The sequence below is a fragment of the Mobula hypostoma genome, chromosome 4, assembly GCF_963921235.1.
Source record: "Mobula hypostoma chromosome 4, sMobHyp1.1, whole genome shotgun sequence".
Lineage (NCBI taxonomy): Eukaryota > Metazoa > Chordata > Chondrichthyes > Myliobatiformes > Myliobatidae > Mobula > Mobula hypostoma.
In genome coordinates, this window is record NC_086100.1 from 27631219 (window position 1) to 27657643 (window position 26425).

The window sequence follows — 26425 nt, forward strand, 5'->3', positions numbered from 1 at the left end:
TTTAATTTTCATTCAAGTAATGTTTGTGGTTGTGAAGGATATGATGCAGTGTGTTCCTATTGCAGCAGGAAGTTGTGCCCCATTTCTGACCGCATTGGTTTTCGTTTCACATCATAATGCAGGCTGAGTAAACATAGGTAGGAGCATGATGTGGACTTCAGTGGTGTTTTCCACTCTCATCAATCATGCTGCTTGTGCAAAACATTGATTCTTGGGAAAGCAGCAAAAACAATTGAGTTGTTTACAAATTTCATTGACAGAATCAAACTGGGCTGCTTACCGCAGTAGCGCATGCAGTACTGTAATATCCTTCCGATCTAGCCTTCTGATCTGTTTCCTTTCTGAAATTATTGCATCAGTTCTGTTTGCATAACAGTATATTTAACATCATCTGTTAGACTTGGGTATATTTCCCACTTTGCGTTTTGATCTAATAGTACTTATTTCAGTTGAATTTCTAACAGGCATACAAAACAAATCATGTGTCTGAAATGTGGGATTGTTTAAAGGTTATCTGGTCAGAATTTAGGACCAACATGTTGCTGGGAAGGACAAGGATGGCAAGGTTTAGGAACTTTGGATAATGAGGCATGTTGCCAGTTTAAAGGGAAGCATGTGTAAACTTTAGGAACCAGAAATTGGACAGGGTCCACAAGGAATATAAAAGAGGACCTAAAAAGGGAGTCGAGGTCTAAAAGTGGCTATGTAATGTTCTCAGCAAGTAGGATTGAAGAAAATCTCAAGGCACTTTATATATAAGTTCAAAACAAGAATGTAACTAAAAGGCAAAGAAGGAAGTTTATGCCTGAAGCCAGAGAAAGTGACTAAGCTACTAAATGAGTACTTCACATTGGTATTCACCAAGCAGAACTACATGGAAGATGGTGAGATGAGGGAAGGGTATGCTGATATTCTAGGGTATATTGATGTCAAGGAAAAGGAGGTGTTGGGATTTTTGAACATTAGTGCAGATAGGCCCCTTGGCCTGATGAGATCTATCGCAAATGATTGAAAGAGGTAAAGAAGCAGATTGCTGGCGTCTTGACAGAGATCTTGATTTCTTCTTTAGCCACAGGCAAGCTTCCAGAGAACTGGAGAAAAACCGATGTTGTTGTTCTGCCTAATACTTGTAATAGGGAGTTATAGGCCGGTGAGCTTTGCATCAATGATAAGAAATTATTGGAGAAGATCCTTGGGGATAGGATCTACTCACATTAGAGGGATGGCTGTGGTGGGGAGTGTACAGAAGGAAAAGGATCTAGTGCTTTCCCGGCGCATATGACAAATAAACTCTTCTCAGGTTTCCAGCCAGGTACAGGCATCTGACCATAAGATATAGGAGCAGAATTAGGCCATTTGGCCCATCAAGTCTTCTCTACCATTTCATCACGGCTGATCCAGTTTTCCTCTCAGCCCCAATCTCCTGTCGTCTCCCTGTATCCCTTCATTCTATGACTAATCAAGAATCTATCAACCTCTGCCTTAAGTATACATAAAGACTTGGCCTCCATAGCGGCCTGTGGCAAAGAATTCCAGATTCACCACTCACCGGCTAAAGAAATTCCTCCTTGTCTTTCTAAAAGGACGACCCTCTGTTGTGAGGCTGTGTCCTCTGGTCTTAGACTCTTCCACCACAGGAAACATCCTCTCCACATCCACACTATCAAGGTCTTTCACCAGTAGATAAGTCTCAATGAGGCTACCCCTCATTCTTCTGAATTCCAGTGAATACAGGCCCAGAGCCATCTAATGCTCTTCATATGACAAGTCATTCAATCCTGGAATCATTTTCATGAACCTCCCTTTGAATCCTCTCCAGTTTCAACACATCCTTTCTATAAAAAAGGACCCAAGCCTGCTCACAATACTCTTAAGTGAGGCCTCACTAGTGCTTTATAAAGTCTCAACATTACATCATTTCTTTTATATTCTAGTCCTCTTATAATGAATGCTAACACTGCATTTGTCTTCCTCACCACAGACTCAACCTGCAAATTATTCTTTAGGGAATCTTGCACAAGGACTCCCAAGTCCCTTTGCACCTCAGTTTTTTTTGTATTTTCTCTTCATTGAGAAAATAGTCAACCCTTTCTTCAACCAAAGTGCATGATCATACACTTCCCGACACTGTATTCCAACTGCCATTTCTTTGTCCATTCTCCTAATCTGTATAAGTCCTTCTGTACCCTCTCTACATCCTCAAAACTACCTGCCCCTCCACCTAATTTCATATCATTGACAATCTTTTCAACAAAGCCATCAATTCCATCATCCAAATCGTTAACATGTAACGTAAAAGTGTCCCAACACAGACCCTTGTGGAACACCATCAGTCACCGGCAGCTAGCCAGAAAAGGTTCCCTTTATTCCCACTATTTGGCTCCTGCTAATCAGCCACTGCTTTATCCATGCTAGAATCTTTCCTGTAATACCATGGGTGTGTAGCTTGTTAAGCAGCCTCATGTGTGGCACCTTGTCAAAGACCTTCTGAAAATCCAAGTATTCAATATCAACCAATTTTCTTTTGTCTATCCTACTTGTTATTTCTTCAAAGAGTTCCAACAGATAAGTCAAGCATGATTTTCCCTTGAGGAAACCATGCTGACTAGGGCCTATTTTATCATGTGCCTCCAAGTACCCTGAGACCTCATCCTTAACTACTGAGGTCAGACTAACTGACCGATAGTTTCCTTTCTTCTGCCTCTTTCCCTTTTTGAAGAAGAGAGTGACATCTGCAATTTTCCAGACTTCTGGAACCATTCCAGATTCTAGTCATTCTTTAAAGATCTTTCCTAATACCTCCACAGTCTCTTTATCCACCTTTTTTAGAACGCTGGGGTGTACACCATTTGGTTCAGGTGACTTACCTACCTTCAGATCTTTCAGTTTTCCAAGAACCTTCTCTCTAGTTATGGTAACTCCACACACTTCATGAGCCCTGACACCTGCTTCTTCCACCATACTACTCATGACTTCCATCATGAAGATGGATGCAAAATATTTATTCAGTCATCCACCATTTTGTTGTCCCCCATTACAACCTCTCCAGCATCGCTTTTCAGCAGTCTGATGTCCACTCTCGACTTTCTTTTACACTTTGTGTATGAGAAGAAACATTTGAAATCTTCTGTAGTATTATTGGCTAATTTACTTTTGTATTCCATCTTTACCTTAATGACTTTTTTAGTTGCCTTCTGTTGGTTTTTAGAAGCTTCCCATTAATTTTTGCTCTATTATATGCCCTCTTCTTGGATTTTATGTAAACTTTGACTTCTCTTGTTAGCCATGCTTGTGTCATCTTGCCTTTAGAATACTTCTTTCTCCTTGGGATGTATATATCCTGTGCCTTCCAAATTACTTACAGAAATTCCAGCCAATGCTGCTCTGCTATCATCCCTGCCAATGTTCTTTACCAATCAATTCTGGCCAACTCCTCTTTCAGAATCAGGTTTATTATCACTGGCATGTGTTGTGAAATTTGTTAACTTAGCAGCAGCGGTTCAATGCAATACATAATAATATAGAAGAAGAAGAAAAAATAATAAATCAATTATAGTATGCGTATATTGAATAGATTAACAATCATGCAAAAAAATGAAATAATATACATTAAAAAAGTGAGGAAATGTTCATGGGTTCAATGTCCATTTAGGAATCAGGTGGCAGAGGGGAAGAAGCTGTTCCTGAATCACTGAGTGTGTGCCTTCAGGCTTCTGTACCGCCTACTTGATGGTAACAGTGAGAAAAGGGCATGCCCTGAGTGCTGGAGGTCCTTAACAATGGATGCTGCCTTTCTAAGACACCACTCCCTGAGGATGTCTTGGGTACTTTGTAGGCTAGTGCCCAAGATGGAGCCTACTAAATTTACATCTCTCTGCAGCTTCTTTCGGTCCTGTGCAGTAGTTCCCCCCCCCCCCGCCCCCATACCAGACAGTGATGTAGCCTGTCAGAATGCTTTCCATGGTACATCTATAGAAGTTTTTGAGTGTATTTGTTGACATACCAAATCTCTACAAACTCCTAATGAAGTATAATCGCTGTCTTGCCTTCTTTATAACTGTATCGATATGTTGGGACCAGGTTAGGTCCTCAGAGATCTTGACACCCAGGAACTTAAAACTGCTCACTCTCTCCACTTCTGATCCCTCTGAGGATTGGTATGTGTTCCTTCGTCTTACCCTTCATGCCTCTGTAATTCCCTTTGCTCCACTGTAAAACTGATACATCTTACTTTAGCTTCTTTTTCTCAAATTTCAGTATGAATTCGATCATATTATGATCACTTAGCCCTAAGGGTTCTTTTACCTTAAGCTCTCTGATCAATTCTGGTTCACTGCACAATACCCAATCCAGAATAGCTGAATCTCTACTGGGCTCAATCACGAACTGCTCTTAAAAAAAAAACACTATCTTATTGGCGCTCTAGAAATTCCCCCTCCTGTAATCCAGCATCATCCTGATTTTCCTAATCTACCTGCATTTTGAAGTCCCCTATGACTACTGCAACATTGCCCTTTTGGCATGCATTTTCTATCTCCCATTGGATCGATTTATAACCAGCATTTCAATGACAAACACTGTCATCTTCACGGATGATGCCTGGGCATGTCTAGTCTGGTGGTATTTATACCCCTGTAGTCCATACCTCTTAATTGGCTAGTCCTAATCCAATCAAGTTTTTGCTCTCACACCTTGTTTACAATCGAATTCCAGACCTTACTTAGACTGAGACCTTCGTCTTTGTTAAAATTCTTTCCCCCTAATTTATTTCAATGACTTCCTTTACCAGGCGGTCCCAAAAGCCATTGGCACGGCACAGTAGTTTTGTGATGTCAAAAGTCAATCCCATAGCCGTTGTGAGTGCAGTGTTCTGCGACCGTCAATTTCTCTGCGTAACCCAAATGGATACAACTCCTGTGCTCCTTGATGCAGGTTTCCACCATGCGTCCATCTGGACAACATACACTGCTCCACATTCACAGGGAATCATGTAAACACCAGCTGACCTGAGTCCCAAGTCATCTTTGACCCACGTAAGCTGTGACTTCAGCTTCCTTGCATGTTTGTGGATGGTATTAATCTGGTTTTTCTTCAGGATCTTGGCAATCCTTCCAGAAACAGTGGAAATATAAGGAAGACAGGTGATAGTGGTGGGTTCCTCCTCGTAAATACATTTCAAAAATTAGTTATTGTATTTATCTGCTACTGAAAATGTCTATGCTGGTTATTAATCACATTTTTTGTAATTGAAACTGGAGAAATGAGGCTACTTTGGATTTAAACCTTTCAGCTGGCTTGATGTGACTTGTGTTAGAATAGAATTGTGTTAGGTAGTGCATAATTCAATCCCCTGCATTGGTTCTGATTTTTGTTTAACTCTTAGATGGGCTTTACCTTAGTTGTTTAAACCTTCTTTAGCACTATTTCATATTGCTTAACAGCCTATGTCAATTTTGAGTTTTTCAACTGGTTCAATGTCCTGGAACTTTGAGAAGAGGATATAATTTCCTCTTCTTAGTGTGAATAAGTGTTTCCCAGCATCACCTCTGAATGGCCAGGTCTAATTTTTAGGGTGTGCATTTTTGTCCTGAATTTCTAGCAAATAACATAGATGGAGAGAAATTGTTTAATATTGTCTGTAATTCAATGCATATGTGTTCTTGGTTTATTTCAGTCCTGTTCATCTTTTTTCAACTTCTTGGGGTAAGCCTCCATGGCTTCTTGTACCTTCCAGAGGTGCCAGAAGTGCAGTGTGCAGAACTGAACCCATTACTCTGCATGCGGTTTAAACAGAGACTTATGAAACTTATCATAACTTCCATTCCTTTTTGTGCAAACCTCTGATGATAAAATGGTGACATGTTCAAATGCAGCAGCTTGTTGAAGCCAACCAACTGTGCATTTCTGAAATATGTTTTTTATGATCGTAAGGCTCTACTCTTCTTGATGAACAACGGGTATAGCAGGTCTACTGCATCAGCGTTCTGTTCGTTGTTCTGAGCAGCTGGCCACCGTATTGAAGAAGAAGCCAGCACTCATGCCAGAAATGGAGAAGGTAGCACTCAGGCCGGAGAAGGTTTAGTGGAGCTGACATGGATGCAGATCGTTCTGCTGCTACTCAAAGACATTGGAGTTGGTCTGCGAAAGCGGTGTGCAGTGTAACCATGAGTGACTATCTTTGACATTTGGATTGCAAGGCCTTGTTGGACATTGATAATGTAAGATGCTGCAGGCCTGTTTCCCTTGTTTGGTGGCAAGACAGGTGACAAGGCAGCAGTTGCAGCAAGGACTAGGCCTCAAACTGTGGGCTAATCTGCTGTTGCAGTCTGAGTGAGAAGACGCTGGAGGTGGTGTAGCGTGGTGCCCATGTTCAGATGGGAGCATGCCTTTCCCACCAATATTGCCCTCCAGTGTTTGACTGGTGGAATGACAGGCTGGATTGCCGGGAGCTGTACCGTCAATTTGCATGCCGCTCAGAGATTTGGACTTTACGTGTGTGTAATGATGTGCTTGTTTTTGTTTCTCTCTCACTGTTTTGAATGTATGTTATGCACCTTGGCCCCAGAGGAACGCTGTCTTGTTCAACTGTATCTATGTATGGTTTGAATGATAATTAAACTTGATTTGATTTTTGATTGGTTTGATAATTCCCAATATTCAGTTGGCCTAATTTTGGCACAGCTGGTCAACTACAGATGCTTCAATTTGCTCCTCCATTGTTTTAAAAACTGTTTTGATTTATCTTTGCCCCCGGATAAAGTGTTGGACATCCTCACATTGAACCATCTTCCAAAATGTTGCCCATTCATGATCTTTCAGTGAACTTTTAAAACTTGCTACAATCAACATTTTTACTGTATCAGCTAATATGGTGGTCTCAGAAAATATGCCTAATTCGCAGTGCAAATTGCTGGAGGACATCAGTTGTTTCTTGCCAATTGGTATGCACAGCAATTATCCCTTCTATTTCCCACCTCCCAACCAGTTCCTTGTGTACATGATGTGTCGCTCTGTCTTAATTTTTTTTGACGGTGTCCTGTATTTGACTATATGCCTTGAAATGGATGATTATATTTCTGACCAGTAACGTTTTAAAAATGAATAATCTGTTATCTGACATTTGATTGCAATACTCATTTGCATATTGTGTAGCTATATAATCCTTTTTGGACATCGTTGATAAATAATGACATAAAACACAAACTGTGACCGATGATGTTCCATGTGAATAGTCGATGATGGTCAATAAAATGTAAATATGCACCAATGAAACGTATTCATTTGTATTATGCAAAATATTAGGTACTTTATGGGCTCAGGCAGCCAAGCCCATATTCAAGGGAAATGGTTTTGACAGACTGAGCCAGCATTTAATTGTACATCCCTAATGACTCTTGCAAAGAATGTGCTGAGCTGCCTTTTTTAATTGACATCATTATGATGTGCGGTAGGTTTATCCACAATGTTGTTTGGTAGAGAATTCCAAGATTTTGGTGACGGTGATGATGGAAGTGAAATACATTTCCAGTTTAGGATGGTATGTGGCTTGGATGGCAATCTCTAGGTGTTGACTTTCTATACTTCTATCTAATCTAAAAGTCATAGTTTTAGATTAGAAGATGCTGTCTAAGGGGTCTTAGTGAGTTGTTGCATTGCTAAAATAATATTGTGGTAGCCATATTTATGGCTTGCTGAAAATGTTTGTTGGATAAGACTAGCATAATTTTTATTCCATCCAATAGACAACAGTTTAAACAGAGCCTGATTCTATTGGGACCCAAAGAGTAGGCTTGCACAATATTTAACTGTGTGAGTCAAAATGATACTTGAGATAATGGTTGAGTTAGGCTGCCATCTAGTGCAATAATTATTAAAATTCTCAAAGAGTAATCCATTCCTGATTTCTGAGTGGATTACAGAAGCAATTTGAAAACTGGTGTTAGATGGCACTAGTTTGTTTAGATATGCATTAGCTTAATCAACATTGTTAGGTCAATGAAGGAAGATTGTCCAGTTATTTTTATGCTACCTTATCTGGCTGTGATCTAGAGTGCATGTATGTGTCCTTCCATTTGAATAGTTTTTTTCATTTAGTTATGAATAAAAATGTATGGAAAGGAGCATAAATTGAACAATATCAACTGCTGATAGAATAAATTGTTCAATGAGGTGAGTAGGATGCTAGTTTTCTGCAGAATCTTTGAATGGCCTTGGTAATGAATTACTAAATCCATGTCAGTGAATTCTTTGATTTTGGTTCCTGCCTTATCAAGTTAGTGAATGTGTAGTTGGCATTTACTACTAATTTTGTAATTATACTGATTGTTAGGCTTCTCCTTTCTTGCTAATCCAGTAATTGTAAAAATCAAATTAACAGGGCAAATTGTGCAGCGGAATTTAATGAATGAGTGTCATGTTAAATCCAGTCGGATGGACAAGCAAAATGTTGCTGCAAACGCAGTTTGTGATAGGTGTTAGTTATTTATTAATGATGAAGCATTGGACTTTGTGACAAAAAAATTCTAGATTATGCAGAGGTGATTTGGATGAATTTGAAGGATTTTTTCCTCCATTCACCACTGCTATTATTGAGAGCTACTCTGTTCATAGTTTGAGGTTGCATTGCACCATTTTCTTTACTTGTATGATTTTGCATTTAAGGAAATAAATAACTGATTATACTCTGGTTTTATCTTGATAAGTATAGAACAGGATAAGGTTTTCAGTGTGGTTCCAGCGCCTGTTTTGTTATAAGATAGTGATGAGACTGAACGCATCTATTGTGGATGGCCAAAAAACGTACAGTATTTTTTAAACTGTTTTGCTGTTGGCCAACAGTAATTTAAGGCAGTGAATTTGCTTTTGGATTGCAGTTGGCATTTAAAAACGAGTTAGGAATTGGCAATGTTAGTAGTCTCAAATAATGTACAAGCAAGTGATGGTGAAACAGTTGTTAATGTAATAACGTGAATTATCAAGGCGAAAACATGAAATGTCATTCTGCTTCAGTGTCTCTAGATAATTTGAATATTCATTTCCAAAAAGTGATTTATCATTTACTTTCTGTGTAAAAGCTGTATAGTTTAAGAAATGTAAAACTCGAAAGAACAGCACACTTCAGCGGCCACCAGTCTATATAATCGTGTAGTAATTAAAACAAGGGTATTATCTAAGTGGTAAGTTTAATGATTGTCTGCAGAATTTTTGTTTTCATCATGATGTTGATTGTAAAGGAGGATCATAGATTCCAAAAAAAGTCCAAACTTGGCTTTGTAACACTGACAGGACTGGAGATGGGCATCACAAAGTCCTGTTTTCATTAAATTTATTCTTTTATATGCAGTATACGAATCTGATGGGCTAATTTCTTGTGGGTTACGCTTATCGGAAGTAACTGCACCATCAAGCTAATTAGCCTGTGCAGTGCTGAGGAGGTATTCTGGGTATCTGAAATTAAGTTAAGGTAATGCTTCAAATTATTCATAGTTTCAAAATCTCTCCACCTACAGAGTTTCAACATTTAGGTTCCCAGGGTGACTTTACAGTTATCTTCAGTTCACAGTTATGTTTTAAACCACAGCAGCGTCAGCATTCAAATTTTGAAGGTTTTGTTGCAGGCCCAAATTGATGTTCTGCAGACAAAAAGTAATTCATGTTGCTGCTTACATATTTTCATTTTGAACTTACTGGAGTTGATTCTAAACTCTTAGTATATGCCATCATCTGTTTGATGCAGCAGTATTCCACATGACTTAAGCAGGAAAAACATTCTAACCAGAGTAACATTGTTAAATACTCGTTTCAAAGTGATATGAATATAGGGAGAATTAGTGAGTACAGAAGATGCTGGATTAGTCTCATATCAAGTATTTCCAATATTTTTCTCTTTAATTGCATGTGCATCAATTTTCAAACGATGTTTGGCAAGTTTCTATATAAACTATTAAAATTGGAACGCTTGTGTTCATAAGAGGTAGAATATTTAATTCCCTGATTAGGAGTTAGGTGGGTAAAAGAGAGCTATAAGTGAATATAGTTGCTGATTAAGCAGTAATATTTTGTATAACTACAAATACCGGTTGTAGAAAAAAACTGAGGTTTAGAGTAAGCCAGTACAGCTATTAAACATATCAGTAAAATTGAACGTTGACATTGAAAATGACCATAAACCGTGAAAAGTGCTCAGTAGGTCAAGAAGTAAATGCGTGGTGAAACATTCAGGCATGGTCTTCGTGAGAAGCAGGGCATGAGGAAAACTAGCCAACTTTAAATTCCCAAAATGGGAAGGCAGAGTTCCTTTCGGACAGGGTTTGCAAGAGATGTAGACCAAATTATCAAATAATTGCATTAGAAATCATTTGTTATAGACAGATTAAAAAAACTGCAACAAAGTGAAATAAAACATGGTGGCTATATCTGTGTATAGAAGAAAAAGATGACTTCTCTGAAATTGTTATATTCAAAATTAAATTCTGAGGACAGCAACATGCCCATACGGTAGATGAGATTCTATTCTTTGATTTTCCCAATTGACATTGTTAAAATAATATAGGAGACTGAAGACAAGGTTAACAGTGGGAGAAGGGTGGAAAATTATAGAAAACTCAGGATTGCCCCTGCCAACTGAATGAGGTCAACCGAGCTACAACTAATTCCTCATGATGTTCTGAGCACTGAATGCATTCCACAGAATTGGATGGACTGTAAAGGAGCTATTGCTTCCTCAGCAAGGACTATTAGGTCTCTGAATGGTGAGGAGGGAAGAGAAATTGGGCAAGTTTTGCATCTCTTATGACTGCATGGAAAAGTGCAATGAGAAAGGTAATGTTTTACAGAGGTGAAAGAGTAGACCAAGGATTCTCAGTGGGAACAGTCTTTTTGGAATGTTGACAGGGCATAGAAGTGGAAGGTGTCTGATAGTGAAATCCCATTGAAAGTGTGAAAGTCATGGAGGATGATGCATTAAATGTGGAGGTGGGTGGCTGCATCCTTGTTCTGATTAGGAGTGAGTAGAAATAAGGTTAATAGAGGAACTGTATTTGAGTTCCCTATCAACGATAGCAGGGGGGAAGGCGTGGTTGATGAAAGAAGATGGCATATCTGAGGCATCTGTGTAGCAGGTACAACTGAGTTGACTATACTGGAAAATCAATTTAAGTCTTTACAGGATCTGGGATGGGTGTATGGGAACTGTGGAGGGGGGTGTGGGTGGGTTAGATAGATTACTAGCCCATCACCTGAGATGAAGATGTAAATGTTAAAGAAGCAAAGGGAAAAATCAGATGTGGATCATGTGCAAATGAGCACAGGGAAGAAATTGGCAACATTAAAATTAAAACAATTTAAAAAAAGAATCTGAGATGACTTTTGCTTGCTATTTTATGAACCTACAGGATTATTGAATGCCAAGGACTTCCTCTTGTAGGTGGACAAAGTGGTGATCCATATGCTTCTATCTCGTTGGTTGGACCTTCCAGGTACGATGTTCAAAATTTTTAATTACCATCTACAGTCTATTTATAGACTAATGCAACTGAATTGAGAATGTTATTTTATAATCACTGTAATATATTAAGTCCTAGAATTAAACGTTTAGTCTTTCACTTTGGCCTTCTCAAAGATCAGATAAAATAATATTTTGAAATGAAGTGAATTTAACTCTTTCTCCTCCTATCTTAAATTTTGTTTCTCTAGTATTTGATGTGTCTACCCTGCGAAAAAGATTCTGATTATCTACCCTATCTATGCCTCTAGCAGGTCCTCAGCCTTTGATTCTCCAATGAAAACAATCTAAGTTTGTCTGACCTCTTTTTGTAGGTAATACTCTCCAATCCAGGCAACAAACTAGAGAGCTACTTTTGTACCTTCTCCAAAGTCTCCACGTCCTTCCTGTAATGTGGCGACTAGATCCCATGTGGCCTAACTGAAGTTTATACAGCTTACGGCATGTCTTCCCAGTTTTATTTTATTCATTCTCCCAGCTGATGAAGGCCTGCATACAATATACCACCCTTACCACCCTCTACTTCTGTTGCCATTTTAAGGGAGCTGCGGACTTGCACACTAAGATCCTTCTACACATCAAAACTCCTAATGGCCCTGCAGTTTCCAGATGACCCTGTATTACAGGGGACAGAAGCTGCATTGCTAGAAAATGGCCTGTATCGAGACTTTCCATAACACAAAACAGTCTCACCTGTACATGTCAAGATATAGTTTGAAAAATAGATAAATTTTGTGTTTACTTGTTTACTTTTTTCATACATATTCTGAGTGAGAATCTTATTCCATGTATCAAACATTTGGATGATTTATGAATTCAGTAAAGGTAAATTCCATTACCCAAATGTCCATAATACATTGCTCTTGCATTTGCCCTCCTAAAACACAATGCCTCATACTTGCTCTGATTAATTTGCTATTTCTGCCCCCACCCCAAACTTCCAACCGACCTTGTATCTTGTATATTCTTTTACAACTTTCATCACTATCCATAATTCAATCAACTTTTGTGTTGTCTGCAATCTTAATTTCCCCATTTTCTCAAATTTCACCAGTCTTGTAGTATTGTCATTTGATATTTAGAATAGTTATTTGATTCTTGGTCAGGTGGCCAAACATTAATCCCTCTTTTTAGAATGCAAGCCATTTTAATTGGTATGTATTGAACCTTAAGCACCTATTTGCTTTATAAATAGACTTAAAAATAATGAAACACAGAAGTCAGACTGTATTTCACAAACGTGCTGTTTTAGTTAATCCATTTAAAGGAATTCCTTAAAATAAAAAAATAATACCAGGTCCTGGTTCACCTAATTGCTGTTGTAAATCTGCAGTAGATTTAGAAGCTGGTCATTGTCAGATTATCTTAGTTCACTGTTTTGCTTGTTGATCCTTAAGATCAGGAGAATGTAATTTATAATATATAATATGAGAAATGGGTATATTAGTACAGGCATTATAAGTGCTGACTGTTTCGCTTACCAAGACAGTTCTCCTGCATGATCCTGACCACAGTTTACATACCACCAAAGGCCAACATTAAGTAACTTGCTGCCTGTTATGCCTGCTGGCATTTAGGGCAGCAGTGAATATCTTCCATAATTGTCTGTCCTTGGCCATCTTCTGGTGGTGTTCAGGGCTTCCTTCGTTGCACTGTAATTTCCTCTCAGTTTTCACTACTGTTGGCCATGTAAGCCCCAAGTGGAGACCCAGGATTAGTCTCCACCTGGGACTACAGATGTAGAAGGATTCGTCATTGCTGTTTCCATACCAGTTTATTTCATCAGTCAAAGTTGTTAGCACTGAGCTGAACCCCTGAACCTGGAGGATCAGTGGACCAGTCTTAGTCTGGCATCTACCCTTTAACTTGTTTGGCATGGGTGACCCTACCAAGAGCCATAAAGCCCTGACTCCAACCAGCATAGCTCTCCTGGTCATTTAGTCATGCAAGCCTCCAAACCATGACAAGATTGTGGTCCTCTTGGAAGGACATAAAGTAAGCACTCTGAAGTATTGAGTGCCTCGATCAGCAAGCTGATGTCTACTATAAGCCTATGGACTCTCACAGCTACCTGGGCTATTCCTCTTCCCACCCTATCTCTTGCAAAATTGCTACCCCTTCTCGCAATTCCTCCATCTCCGCCGCATCTGCTCTCAGGATGAGGCTTTTCATTCCGGGACGAAAGGAGAAGTCTTCCTTTTTTAAAGAAAGGGGCTTCCCTTCCTCCACCATCAACTCTGCTCTCAAACGCATCTCCCCCATTTCACGCACATCTGCTCTCACCTCATCCTCCCGCCACCCCACTAGGGATAGGGTTCTCCTTGTCCTCACCTACCACCCCACCAGCCTCCAGTCCAACATATACCTCTCCATAACTTCCGCCACCTCCAACGGGATCCCACCACCAAGCACATCTTTCCCTCCCCCCCCCAACTCTGCTTTCTGCAAGGATTGCTCCCTACGCACTCCCTTGTCCATTCGTCCCCCCCATCCCTTCCCACCGATCTCCCTCCAGGCACTTATCCTTGTAAGCAGAACAAGTGCTACATATACCCTTACACTTCCTCCCTCACCACCATTCAGGGCCCCAGACAGTCCTTCCAGGTGAGGCGACACTTCACCTGTGAGTTGAGTTGGCTGGGGTGATATATTGCGTTCAATGCTCCCTGTGTGGCCTTCTATATATTGGCGAAACCTGACGCAGGCTGGGAGGCTGTTTCACTGAACACCTACTCTCTCTCCACCAGAGAAAGCAGAATCTCCCAGTGGCCACACATTTTAATTCCACATCCCATTCCCATTCTGATATGTCCATCCATGGCCTCCTCTACTGTCAAGATAAAGCCACACTCAGGCTGGAGGAACAACACCTTATATTCCGTCTGGGTAGCCTCCAACCTGATGGCATGAACATTGACTTCTCTAATTTCCGTTAACGCCCCTCCCCCCCTTCTTACCCCATTCCTTATTTATTTATTATTTATTCCCCCCCTTCTTTCTCTCTCATTTTTCTCCCTCTGTCCCTCTCACTATATCTTCCTCTGATGCTCCCCTCTCCCTTCCTTTCTCCCTAGGCTTCCCGTCCCATGATCTTCTCCCTTCTCCAGCCTGGTATGCCTTTTGCCAATCAACTTTCCAGCTCTTAGCTCCATCCCTCCCCCTCCTGTCTTCTCCTATCATTTCGGATCTCTGCCTCCCCCTCCCACTTTCAAATCTCTAACTATCTCTTCTTTCAGTTAGTCCTGACGAAGGGTCTCGGCCCGAAACGTCGACTGTACTTCTTCCTATAGATGCTGCCTGGCCTGCTGCATTCCACCAGCATTTTGTGTGTATTGCTTGAATTTCCAGCATCTGCAGATTTCTTCGTAACAGCCTACCGTAATGTCTTTCAACTCATTGTTGGAGATTTCAATCAAGCTTGGTGAAGAAATGTCTGCCCTATTATCATCAACATATCACCTGCAGTACCAGGGATCCCAACACACTTGGCGAATGCCTACCATTCCATGCCAGGACCACATTTCCTAATATCTGATCACTTGGTTGTCCTTCTCCTACCTGCATACAGGCAAAGGCTAAAGAATGGAGCTCGAGAGATAAGGTGGTTGCAGGAGACGAAGGAGCAGCTACGGGCTTGCTTTCGATCTGTGCACTTGGCCACGTTCAAGACTCAGAGGATCTGAATGAATACACCATGGTTGTCACAGACTTTATAAAAAGCCATAGACGAGTGTGTCCCCACAAAATCATTAGTCTTCCCCAACCAGAAGCTTTGGATGAACTATGAGATTTGCAATCTGCTGAAGGCATTCAGGACCAAGTTAAATACAAGAGGTCCAGCTACATTCCCCAGAGAGAAGTTAACAAATTTCACGTCACATGCTTGTGATAATAAACCTGATTCTGATTCTGAGAGCCATTTCATGTGTGAAGTGGCAATTCTGTACCAAACTTCAATCACAGAAGGATCTCAACAGCTACGGCAGAGCGTGAACGCTATCACCTCCTACAAAGTGAAATCAACTGACATGGGTGACAACAATCCTTCGCTCCCAGATGAGCTCATGTCTGGTTTGATCATTAAAACACAGATACCTTCACAAGCTCCCACAGCCTGCCAATGTCCCTATGATTTCAGTCTCTGAGGCTGACATAAGAGCATCTTTCAGGAAGGTGAGCCCATGGAAAACATCTGGCCCAGAGAGGGTAACTGTCTGAGTATTAAAGACCTGTGCTGATCATCTGGCTGGATATCTTTTAACCTCTCGCTTCAGCAATTTGAGGTACCCACCTGCTTCAAGCAAGCTTCACTTTTCCAGTGCCTAAGAAGAATGTGATAACCTGTCTCAATGACCATCATCCAGTACCACTTGCATCCACTGTAATGAAGTGTTTTGAAAGGTTGGTAAAGAAACATATTAACTCCCAACTGAGAAGTGACTTGGATTCACTCCAACTTGCCTACTGGCACAACAGATCAACAGCAGATGCCGTTTCATTGACTCTTCACTCCATTCGGGAACATCTGGACAGCAAAGATGCTTACATCAAGATGCGACTAAAAAAAGTAGTAGATACAGCCCAGCCCATCTTGGGCAAAGCCCTCCCCACCATTGAGCACATCTACACACAGTGCTGTCGCAGGAAGCAATCTTGTGACAATGGACATCCATCATCACGGACTACCACCATCCAAGCCATGCTCTCTTCTCACCGCTGTGATCAGGAAGAAGGTACAGGAGCCTCAGGACTCGCACTGTTAGGTTAAAGAACAGTTATTACCCTTAACCGTTAGGCTGTTGAACCAGAAGGGATATAGAAACATAAAAAACCTACAGCACAATACAGGCTCTTCGGCCCAGGATGCTGTGCTGAACATGTACTTATTTTAGAAATTACCTTGGGTTGCCCATAGCCCTCTATTTTTCTAAGATCCATATACCTTTCCAGGAGTCTCTTAAAAGACCCAATCGTATTCACCTCCACCACCATCGCCGGCAGCCTATTTCACACAGTCACCACTCTCTGCGTAAAAAAACTTACCCCTGACATCTCCTCTGTACCTACTTCCAAGCACCTTAAAACTATGCCCTCTCGTGTTAGCCATTTCAGCCCTGGGAAAAAGCCTCTGACTAGCCACAGGATCAATGCCTCTCATCATCTTGTATACCTCTATCAGGTCACCTCCATACTCTATTGCTCCAAGAAGAAAAGACCAAGTTTACTCAACCTATTCTCATAAGGCATGCTCCCCAATCCAGGGAACATCCCTGTAAATCTCTGCTGCACCCTTTCTATAGTTTCCACATCCTTCCTGTAGTGAGGTGACCAGAACTGAGCACAGTACGCCAAGTGGGGTCTGACCAGGGTCCTATATAGCTGTAACATTACCTCTCGGCTCCTAAACTCAATACCACGTTGATGAAGGCTAATGCACCCTATGCCTTCTTAACCACAGAGTCAACCTGCGTAGCAGCTTTGAGTGTCCTGTGGAATCGGACCCCAAGATCCCTCTGATCCTCCACACTGCCAAGTCTTACCATTAATACTATATTCTGCCATCATATTTGACCTACCAAAATGAACCACCTCAGACTTATCTGGGTTGAACTCCATCTGCCACTTCTCAGCCCAATTTTGCATCCTATCGATGTTCTGCTGTAACCTCTGACAGCCCTCCACACTATCCACAACACCCCCAACTTTTGTGTCATCAGCAAGTTTACTCACCCATCCCTGCACTTCCTCATCCAGGTCATTTATAAAAATCACAAAAAGAAGGGGCCCCAGAATTTCACTTGCCCTAACACTGAACTGCTCCCACAACCTATGGACTCACTTTCAAGGGCTCTTCATTTTATATTCCCAATATTTATTGCTTATTTACTATTACTTCTTTTTTCTCATTTTTTTGTATGTGGACAGTTTGCTGTTTTTTTTATTGTACATCGTTTGTATATCCATCCTGGTAGGTGTGGTCTTTCATTGATTCTGTTGTGTTTGTTGTATTTACTGTGGTGGCCCACAAGAAAATTAATCGGAGGGTTGTATATGGTGACATATATGTACTTTGAATATATATTTACTTCAAACTTTTCTAAATCAGAAAAATATAATATTTTAAATCTTGGGGACTTGGGATTTTAAAATATAAGATTGAGCTCAAATTCTGAAAAAGAAATTATGATCTGCATAAACACGAGGAATTCTGCAGATGCTGGAAATTCAAGCAACACACATCAAAGTTGCTGGTGAATGCAGCAGGCCAGGCAGCATCTCTAGGAAGAGGTACAGTGGACGTTTCGGGCCAAGATCCTACTAGCTCTTCCTTCAGTTAGTCCTGACGAAGGGTCTTGGCCCGAAACGTCGACTGTACCTCTTCCTAGAGATGCTGTCTGACCTGCTGCGTTCACCAGCAACTTTGATGTGTGTTGTTATGATCTGCATATTCAACTGGCCTGTGGAATCATTGTCAATTTCATTTAATATGCAGGTGTAGCTTGTGCTTGGTACCTGAATGAGAAGAAATTTACAGTCTTAAAGTGTTCTCTTTAAATATAGTTGTTCATTGATGTTACATGTGAGGTGAGAAATTGTGTTGCTCAGAAAAGTTCTAGATCAAGAGATTATATAATTTAGTCCAGAGCCTCAGCTTTGCTATCCTTTTCTATCGATGTTAGATTGATGAAGAACCAAGATTAGATTATGTACTAACGCTGTATGATTTGAAAGAGCTTATCTAGACCATTTGAGGTGTTGTATTACTCTGAAATGTGAGGGCGACATTGCTTCACGGTTGCATCAAGGTTTATTTTTTGTGCAAGGTGTAAGGAAACTGAATATTTCAGGTCACACATAGAATGAAAAGTAGGATGCTATTCTTTTGGCAATGTATCATATGCCTTCAAGTTCAGAATAGGAATTTGTGATGGTCTTGTACCTGCTGAAATTCAAATTTGCTTTGAAACTATGTGATAGTGTTACTAATTTTTATCCCATCACAATGAGTAGTAAATGTCAGTGCATTGACAGGAATTGGGCTTTGGTATCAAGTTTGTCATGTGTCCTCTGGTGGAGTAGTTCAACAGTAAAGAACTCATTCTGTAGTACAGCACTGTAAACGGTAAGAAGCGTTTGAAGTTAAGTAGCCAAAATGCACGCACACCATATGTGCCTGATAGAGATTTACATTGGAACCGAAATGTTACGCTTAAGATTATGAAAGGTTGAAATGAGGTAGATTGAATTTGCGTTGTGGTTTGTTCTAGTGGTTTACAAGTTATGAATTTAGAGTGTAGGCCTCATCTTGATCCCTCGGGATTGTGGGTGACTTTCATTGCGGTTCTAAAGTGACCAGAGCAAATGTGAGACCGGCTCACTCTACCACAACTGTGAATCACCAGTTGGATAGGCTACTGAGAAGTTTATGGGAGTCCACTGCTACAGTTATGCTGAAGTTCTATATTCTCAGTTCTACCCCAAATGCTTCTTCACTTTTAGCAAGGTTCAGGAACAAGGTCGAAGTACAGAGGATGTGTAATTTGCTTCCAAAGTTGGTGATTGTGGTAGAATCTATGTAAGTAGGTCTGACTGGCTAGAAAGGTCAGACCATCAAACCTATTCTTCGTCCATCTTGAAATTAACTTTGGGGGACTTCCGGGTCATCAAGGGAATGGCGGCGTAAGGAAAAGGTCTCTCGACAAAAAAGAAGGTAAACTGCCCCAAAATCGAATTTAGACAAATACTTAATATTGCATAACTATATTAATAAAAGGGGCAAGGATGATGTCTAAGAACAAGAATAAAAAGTCCGCTTCGAAGGCTGATAAACATAAAGAGATGCAGCAAGGCGACGGGCCTAGCTCTCCCACGGCAAGCCAGGACGGAGATAATGAGGGGGAATCGGTGACTCTGTCTTTGATTCTCGGAGAGATTCGCGAGTTCCGACAAGATAACAGCAAACAGCTGGAAGATATTAAAGGAGAAATAGTAAAAACTAACTCGCGGATAGATGAAGCCGAAGCGAGGATTGTTGGAATTGAAGAGAAGCTACAAAACGCAGAGGAAGTGATAGCAGAAATGCTGGAGCTACAAGACCAACTCCAGTGGAAACTAATAGATCAAGAAGGCCACTCGAGAAGGGAAAATGTGAGGATCTACGGAGTTCCCGAAGGAACCGAAGGTAAACCTGGATTGATGATTCCCTTCGTGGAGAAGCTGCTTAGAGAGAACCTTGATATACCGGCCGCAAAAGACCTACAGATAGAAAGGGCTCACCGCGCGTTGGCACCACAGCCTCCGGCAGGCGCCCAGCCCAGATCGATTCTGATCAGATTTCTCAGTTACAGAACGAAGGAAGAGGTGCTTAAAAGAGCATGGCAAAAGAAAGGTTTCATGTGGAACAACTGCAAAATCAGTTTAGACCACGACTACGCACCGGGGATTCTTGCCAGACGGAAGGAATATACGGAAACACGGAGAGTCCTGAAGGAAAACAACATCAGATTCCAGACCCTGTATCCAGCTCGGCTGAGAGTCTTTTACGACGAAGGGACAAAAACTTACGCTACGGTGGAGGAGGCAACGTCGGACCTGGTGGACCGGGGACTACCTATTAAAGTTATCACCCAACCGGAGTCACTACTGGAGAGGATTCGGCTGAAGTCGTGGCAGTTAGTGGGGCGAGGACGGTCCACTCGAACCAGAGTGTCAAACTACAAGGAAAAGCTGCAAATATTCAGATGCGAATGTACAGAGAATACAGATTAATTAAGAGAAATGACTGAAAAGAGTAAATCGGACTTAAAAGTAAAATGAAAACTGGTAACTGAAAATAAACTAGGCGGAATAACTTGAATGATAGCAATATGGTCGAGACATAAATAGGAGAAAATTCTCTATGATTATTCAAACTGCTGAGGGCCCTCTAACACAGGGTGAAGATAGAGGTTATCCCTCTGAACTGAGGCGGGTCGGTGCTCAGGCCTCACTGGGAAGTCGGGGAAAATTTTCAAATGTTATACGTTCAGAAATGTCTAGGGTGTGGTTATATGTCTTGGTTTACTGTTGAGAAGGGATTGCTTACTGTTTGGTTAGAAAAGGAGAGTGCTTTTTTTCTACTAGAGAAAAATGCAAACTGAATTGGTAAAAATAATTTCCTATAATGTTAATGGGGTTTTGAATCCAATTAAAAGAAATAAGATTATGTCTAAATTGAAAAAAGAGAGGGCACAAATAGCTTTCCTCCAGGAAACACATATGAGCCAATCTGAACATGGAAAATTAAAAAGAATGGGCTTTAAGCATGTATTTTATTCATCATATAAATTGAGTCACAAAAGAGGGGTAGCTACTTTAATATCAAGTACTCTTAATTATGAACATATTTCAGAGACTAGAGACAAAGAAGGACGGTTTGTAAAAATCACAGGAAGAATAGAAGGTACAGAAATAACATTGCTGAATGTTTATGCTCCTCCAGATAGTGAATGGTCATTTTATAGACACATTTTTGACCTAATGGTCAGTTCTCGAGGGGTAGTAATTTGTGGAGGGGATTTTAATATTAGATCAAATCCTATATTAGATTCTTCAAGAATAGTTACTCAGAATAAACCTCTGACTCGGAAAGTGAATTCATTGATGGAGGAGTTGGGAATTATAGATGTCTGGAGGGAATTACACCCTACTAGTAAAGATTATACATATTACTCTTTCCCTCATTCTGCCTATTCAAGGATAGACTATTTCTTTATCTTAAATACAGATAGACTCAGGATAAAAAACTGTAATATTGCAACAATTGATCTGTCGGATCATAGCCCAGTCTCTATGTCTCTAATCCTGGAAAGGAAAATGAGGAAAACACTATGGAGGCTAAACTCACATATTTTATCAAATCTGGAATAAATGGATTGAATATATAACCCCAATGCGAGCAGACTTTAGATGACTCTCCTAATGATTTATATTGCTCTTCTCATCAACACAGTAATATTGCTAACGTAAGCACCCCTAGTCTAAATGTTTGTTGTTTTTTTTTGGAAAATAGAGAATTAACACAAGTAAAGGGAAAGATTTGGGAAAGGGATAAAAAAAAATGAAAAAATTAAGTAAATAAGTACATAGGGATTGGATAATTATGTCTGCGGGCAGGAACAAGCACGAACAAATTGGGATATAAACACCTACAATGGTTGGTATATAGGCTTGTATGCAACATTTTGGACCAGTGGAAATGGTCCAGAAGGGTTGTATGGAAACTATTATTACCATTTTTCTTAACAACTAATTTCATTACTTAGCCTAATAGGTTAGATTTATCACAGTACATAATTATCTATTTAAATGTTTATTTTCCTTTTATATCATCTCAATGTCTACTTAAGAATGTATAAATAATTGTGGTTTTGTACATATAAAAAAAATGGAAAAGTTTATGTGTGAAAAAAGTACATGATAATTGTGAATTCCATATCCAAATAAAAATAAAATTAAAAAAAAAAGAAATTAACTTTGAAGGTGCCCCTAGTTACAAACTTACTCTAAGTCATCTCCCTTTCGTTTCATCAGGTTGGATCAAAAAAGAACCAAAGTAAAGAAGAAAACAAGTAACCCACAGTTCGATGAAACATTCTATTTTGAAGTAAGTAACTTGTGAAGGAGGCCTTTGTTGTGGGTGGAATTAATAATTTTGTATAAAAATAGCATTCTGCATAGAAGAAAATGAAATTGAATTATCTTGATTATTCTAATACATAGTTAATTAAAACATTTCAGGTAACTCGAAGCAGCAGTTACACCAAAAAATCTCATTTCCAAGTGGAGGAGGAAAATATTGAAAAACTTGAAATCAGGTAATTGAATAAATAGAATCAACCATAAAGATGCAGTAAAATCACTTTGATCTAACTTTAATGAGGAATCTTTAACATTCCGATCCAAACAGCTAGGTCTATGTATTCAGTGGCAGTTACTATTATGTATGCAAATACATAATTTTCCAATCAAGATTTTCTCCAGCTGCGCTCTCTGTTGAGATTGTGGCCAGACTTGTTTTGTTTTAAGTTTGTAGTGATGCTTTTAGGGACAGAGAGGGTGGTTAGGAGTCAGGTCAGTGTTCAGAGATAGAGATGTAGAGGAATTAGAGATCAGGCCAGAATGTAGGCCTCCATTCTGTGTTCTGCATTTGAAGTTCGGCAAAGTGGACAGGTGACAAAGGACATCTGGAGTCCAGGTTTCTGCTTTGTACTCGGCAGCCAGTGATGTCGGCATCACTACTCTGTTCCACACTGTAAGGCCTATGATGTGCTCATGGGATGAAGGACATCCGGAATCTCGGCCTATGCTCCACGCTCCAAGGCCAGTGGCGTGGATGGGCGACAGAGTATCTGTGGATGTCAGTAGATCCCGGGATCGGATGTCAGTGGGAAGGATGATTAGGTGACATGACAGAGGAAGGGATGTTGAAGAGGAAGAAGGGCAGTGGCTGGCATAGTTAGAGTAAGATTTCTGAATGTCAAACATAAGCAGATGATAAGAAATTTCTTTGTTAAACAAAATTTTGTAAATTAAAGAATTGTTTAATACACTGGAAAATTTTGGTACAGTGCATCTCTGTAAATGGAGAGTGACACATTCATTGTTTTAGCAAAAATGATGTATATTCAAGAGTTGTACCTCAAGAGTGAATGACATTGTGCCAAAATTTCATGAACTGTTTTGTAAATCGACAGATACCTGTAGAGTATATTCATATGAGATTGTTCAATGTTGGTTAAAGGGAGTTCTACACGATTTCGTCCAATACAGTGATCAGTTCACTGGATACTAACTTTTAAGACAAAAAATAAACTGAAAATTATATCCTTTATGTTGAACATCCAATTATATTGCAAAGGCAGTGCTCTTTTTGTTATAGACTAATCTCTATTAAAGATAAAAGAAAAGTTCACTGAAAGAGTTTTAAGGCTTCATTTAGGGAGAGTTATCAATGTTTTAATTCTAACTGCCCTTTTCATGCTGTCCAATGGGGTTCAATCTCAGTGAGGTAAGAATAGTAGATTATTGAACAATAAATTGCTGCATGTGTTAGTTTCTGGGATCAACGTTTTTATAATACAGGTGCTTTTTAACTGCATGTAAAAGAGTATAAGTTTTTGATTTTCACATTTGCTGTTGATTAGAATGTGATATTTAGGTCTAAAACTTCACTGTTATGCAAGGCTTGTAGCTGGTCTTTGTTCCAAACCCCAACAACTTTCTTACCACCCTCCCTAGAGCATTGTGGTTTATTTTGTGTATGTTGCATGAATTTGTACAGCATTTTATTTCAAACTACTTCCTTCAATGAATTATTTCAAAGGTTTCAAAGGTGCATTTAATGTCAGAGAAATGTATACAATATACATCCTGAAATTCTTTTTCTTCGCAACCATCCACAAAAACAGAGCAGTGCCCCAAAGAGTGAATGTCAGTTAAATGTTAGAACCCCAAAGTCTCCCTCCTGTGTGTAAGCAGCAGCAAGCAACAATTCCCCCCTCCCCCCACCGGCAAAAAAAAAGCATCAGCACCCACCACCAAGCACTCAAACATGCAGCAAAAGCAACAGCAAAGAAACAGACTTGCAGTACTCCAAAGACTACGCGTTCACCCGGTATTTGACATACCACAGGTTCTCTCTCTCTCTCTCCGTGGGTGTCTCCGTTTCACAGCGCGAGGGGAGACATAACAAACAACTCGCTGGTTTACGATGTTATAAGTCTGTTGCCTTGCTTTTTCTGAGCTCTGTGCCCAAAGTGCTCAGGTCTCTGGGCACACAGCCAAAGATCTTCCAAGTCCCATGACACACCGGTCCAGGACATCAACCTTTGATCTGCTCATCTCCAGAGCCCTGAGATCCTAGGCCTCCAAAGGCGAGCCGAACACTTTGGCATTTCTAAAATAGGTAATCCACAGTGAGCCTTTGACCCATCTTGTCTGTACCAGTTCGTAATAGAGCAATACCATCAAATCCATTTCTTCATTCTTGTACTGCAGTTCTGCAAATTATTCCCTTAGGGTGCCCTTTGAAGGCACTGGTTAATTCTGATTTTACCATGCAAGGAGGCATCTAACTACTCAAAATTATCTTTTTTATTTGGAATTGAATGAGGTCATTCAGCTTGTCAGGTCTATATTGGCTCAGAACAATCCCATTTCCCTACTCATTACCCTGTAACTTTTTCTCTCACATACAGTGCCTTTAAAAAGTACTCATCCCCCTTGGAAGTCTTCATGTTTTATTGTTCTACAATTGACTCACAGTGGATTTAATTGGACTTTTTTGACACTGATCAACAGAAAGCACTCTCTCGTGTCAAAGTGGAAACAGTTATCTACAAACTGATCTAAATTAATTACAAATATAAAACACAAAATAATTGATTCACCCCCTTCAAGTCAGTATTTAGTAGATGCATCTTTGTCAGTAATTACAGCCTTAAGTCTCTGTGGATAGGTTTCTATCAGCTTTGCACATCCGGACACTGCAATCTTTCCCCATTCTTCTTTATAAAACTGCCTGAGCTCACTGAGATTGCATGGGGATTGTGAGTGAACAGCTCTTTGCAAGTCCAGCCACAAATTCTCAGTTGGATTGAGACTTGGCCGCTCTAGGTCATTAACTTTGTTTTTAAACCATTCTTGTTTAGCTTTGGCTTTTATACTTAGAGTCATTGTCTTGCTGGAAAACAAAGCAAAGTTCTCTTGCAGACTGTATCAGGTTATCATGATTTTTAATCTATTCAATATACATATACAGGTCGATCTTCACTAATCCGGCACCATTGGGACCTGAGGAGTGCCGGATTAGTGAAAATGCTGTATTACAGAAGAATCACACTAAGCATAATCAGTGCCGGATTATCGAAGGAACCAGATTACAGTTAGTCAGATTAGTGAAGGTCAAGTACTGTAATTGATTTATTTTTTTTCTTCTGAATTACTTATTGCATTGAACTGCTGCTGCTATGCTAACAAATTTCACGGCACATGCCAGTGTTAATAAACTTGATTCTGATTTCCTCCAGGATTTCCCTGTATTTTGCTGCATTCATTTTATGCTCTAATGCCATAAGCCTACCAGGGCCTGCTGCAGTGAAGCATCCCCACAGCATGATGCAGCTACCACAATGCTTCACAGTAGGGGTGGTGTGTTTTTGATTATGTGCAGTATTTGGCTTATGCCAAACACAGGGCTTAGTCTGATGGCCAAAAAGTTTAATTTTAATTTCATAAGACCATAGAACTTTCTTTCAGTAACTTCAGAGTCTCCCACATGCGAGTTTTTTTTCCAACAGTGGCTTTCTCTTTGCCACCCTCCTATAAAGCTGCAACTGGTGAAGCACCCGGGCAACAGTTGTATGTGCAATTTCTCCCATCTCTGCCACTGAAGCTTATCACTCCTCCAGAGCTGTCGTAGGTTTCTGGGTGGCCTCTCTCAATAGTCCCCTTCTTACACGGTCATTTAGTTTTTGAAGAAGTCCTACTCTAGGCAGATTTACAGCTGTGCCATATTCTTTCCATTTCTTGATGATTGACTTAACTGTACTCCAATGGATATTCTGTGACTTGGAAATCTTCTTGTATTCATCTCCTGACTTGTAGTTTTCAATAACCTTTCCACGGAGTTGCTTGGAGCGTTCTTTTGTCCTCATGGTGTAGTCACTGACTCACCAGTAGTTGCACCTTCCAGATACAGGTGTACTTTTGCTACAATCGATGAAACACCTTGACTGCACACAAGTCTCCAAAAACAGATCTCAATTTAACTAATAATGTGACTTCTTAAACCAATTGGCTTCACCAGTGATAATTTGGTGTGTTGTATGAAAGGAGGTGAATACTTAGGCAATCAATTATTTTGTGTTTTATATTTCTAAT

General features: G+C 40.1%; 1 protein-coding gene across 2 annotated transcripts in view; it reads left to right on the forward strand.

The window, feature by feature from the left end:
- The window catches only part of rasa2 (RAS p21 protein activator 2), a 179277-nt gene that overhangs the window by 100919 nt on the left and 51933 nt on the right, over positions 1 to 26425 (forward strand). Inside the window, exons 1-4 of one of the 2 annotated variants that reach the window (XM_063045476.1) lie at positions 9439 to 9463; positions 11394 to 11477; positions 22076 to 22148; positions 22283 to 22359. Coding sequence is in view for 1 of the 2 variants with exons in the window: in XM_063045475.1 (XP_062901545.1) it covers positions 11394 to 11477; positions 22076 to 22148; positions 22283 to 22359 (234 nt within the window). In the remaining variant the exon portion in view is untranslated. Of the gene's footprint in view, positions 1 to 9438; positions 9464 to 11393; positions 11478 to 22075; positions 22149 to 22282; positions 22360 to 26425 lie in introns of those variants that run through there. The other variant, XM_063045475.1, reaches the window with a different exon arrangement.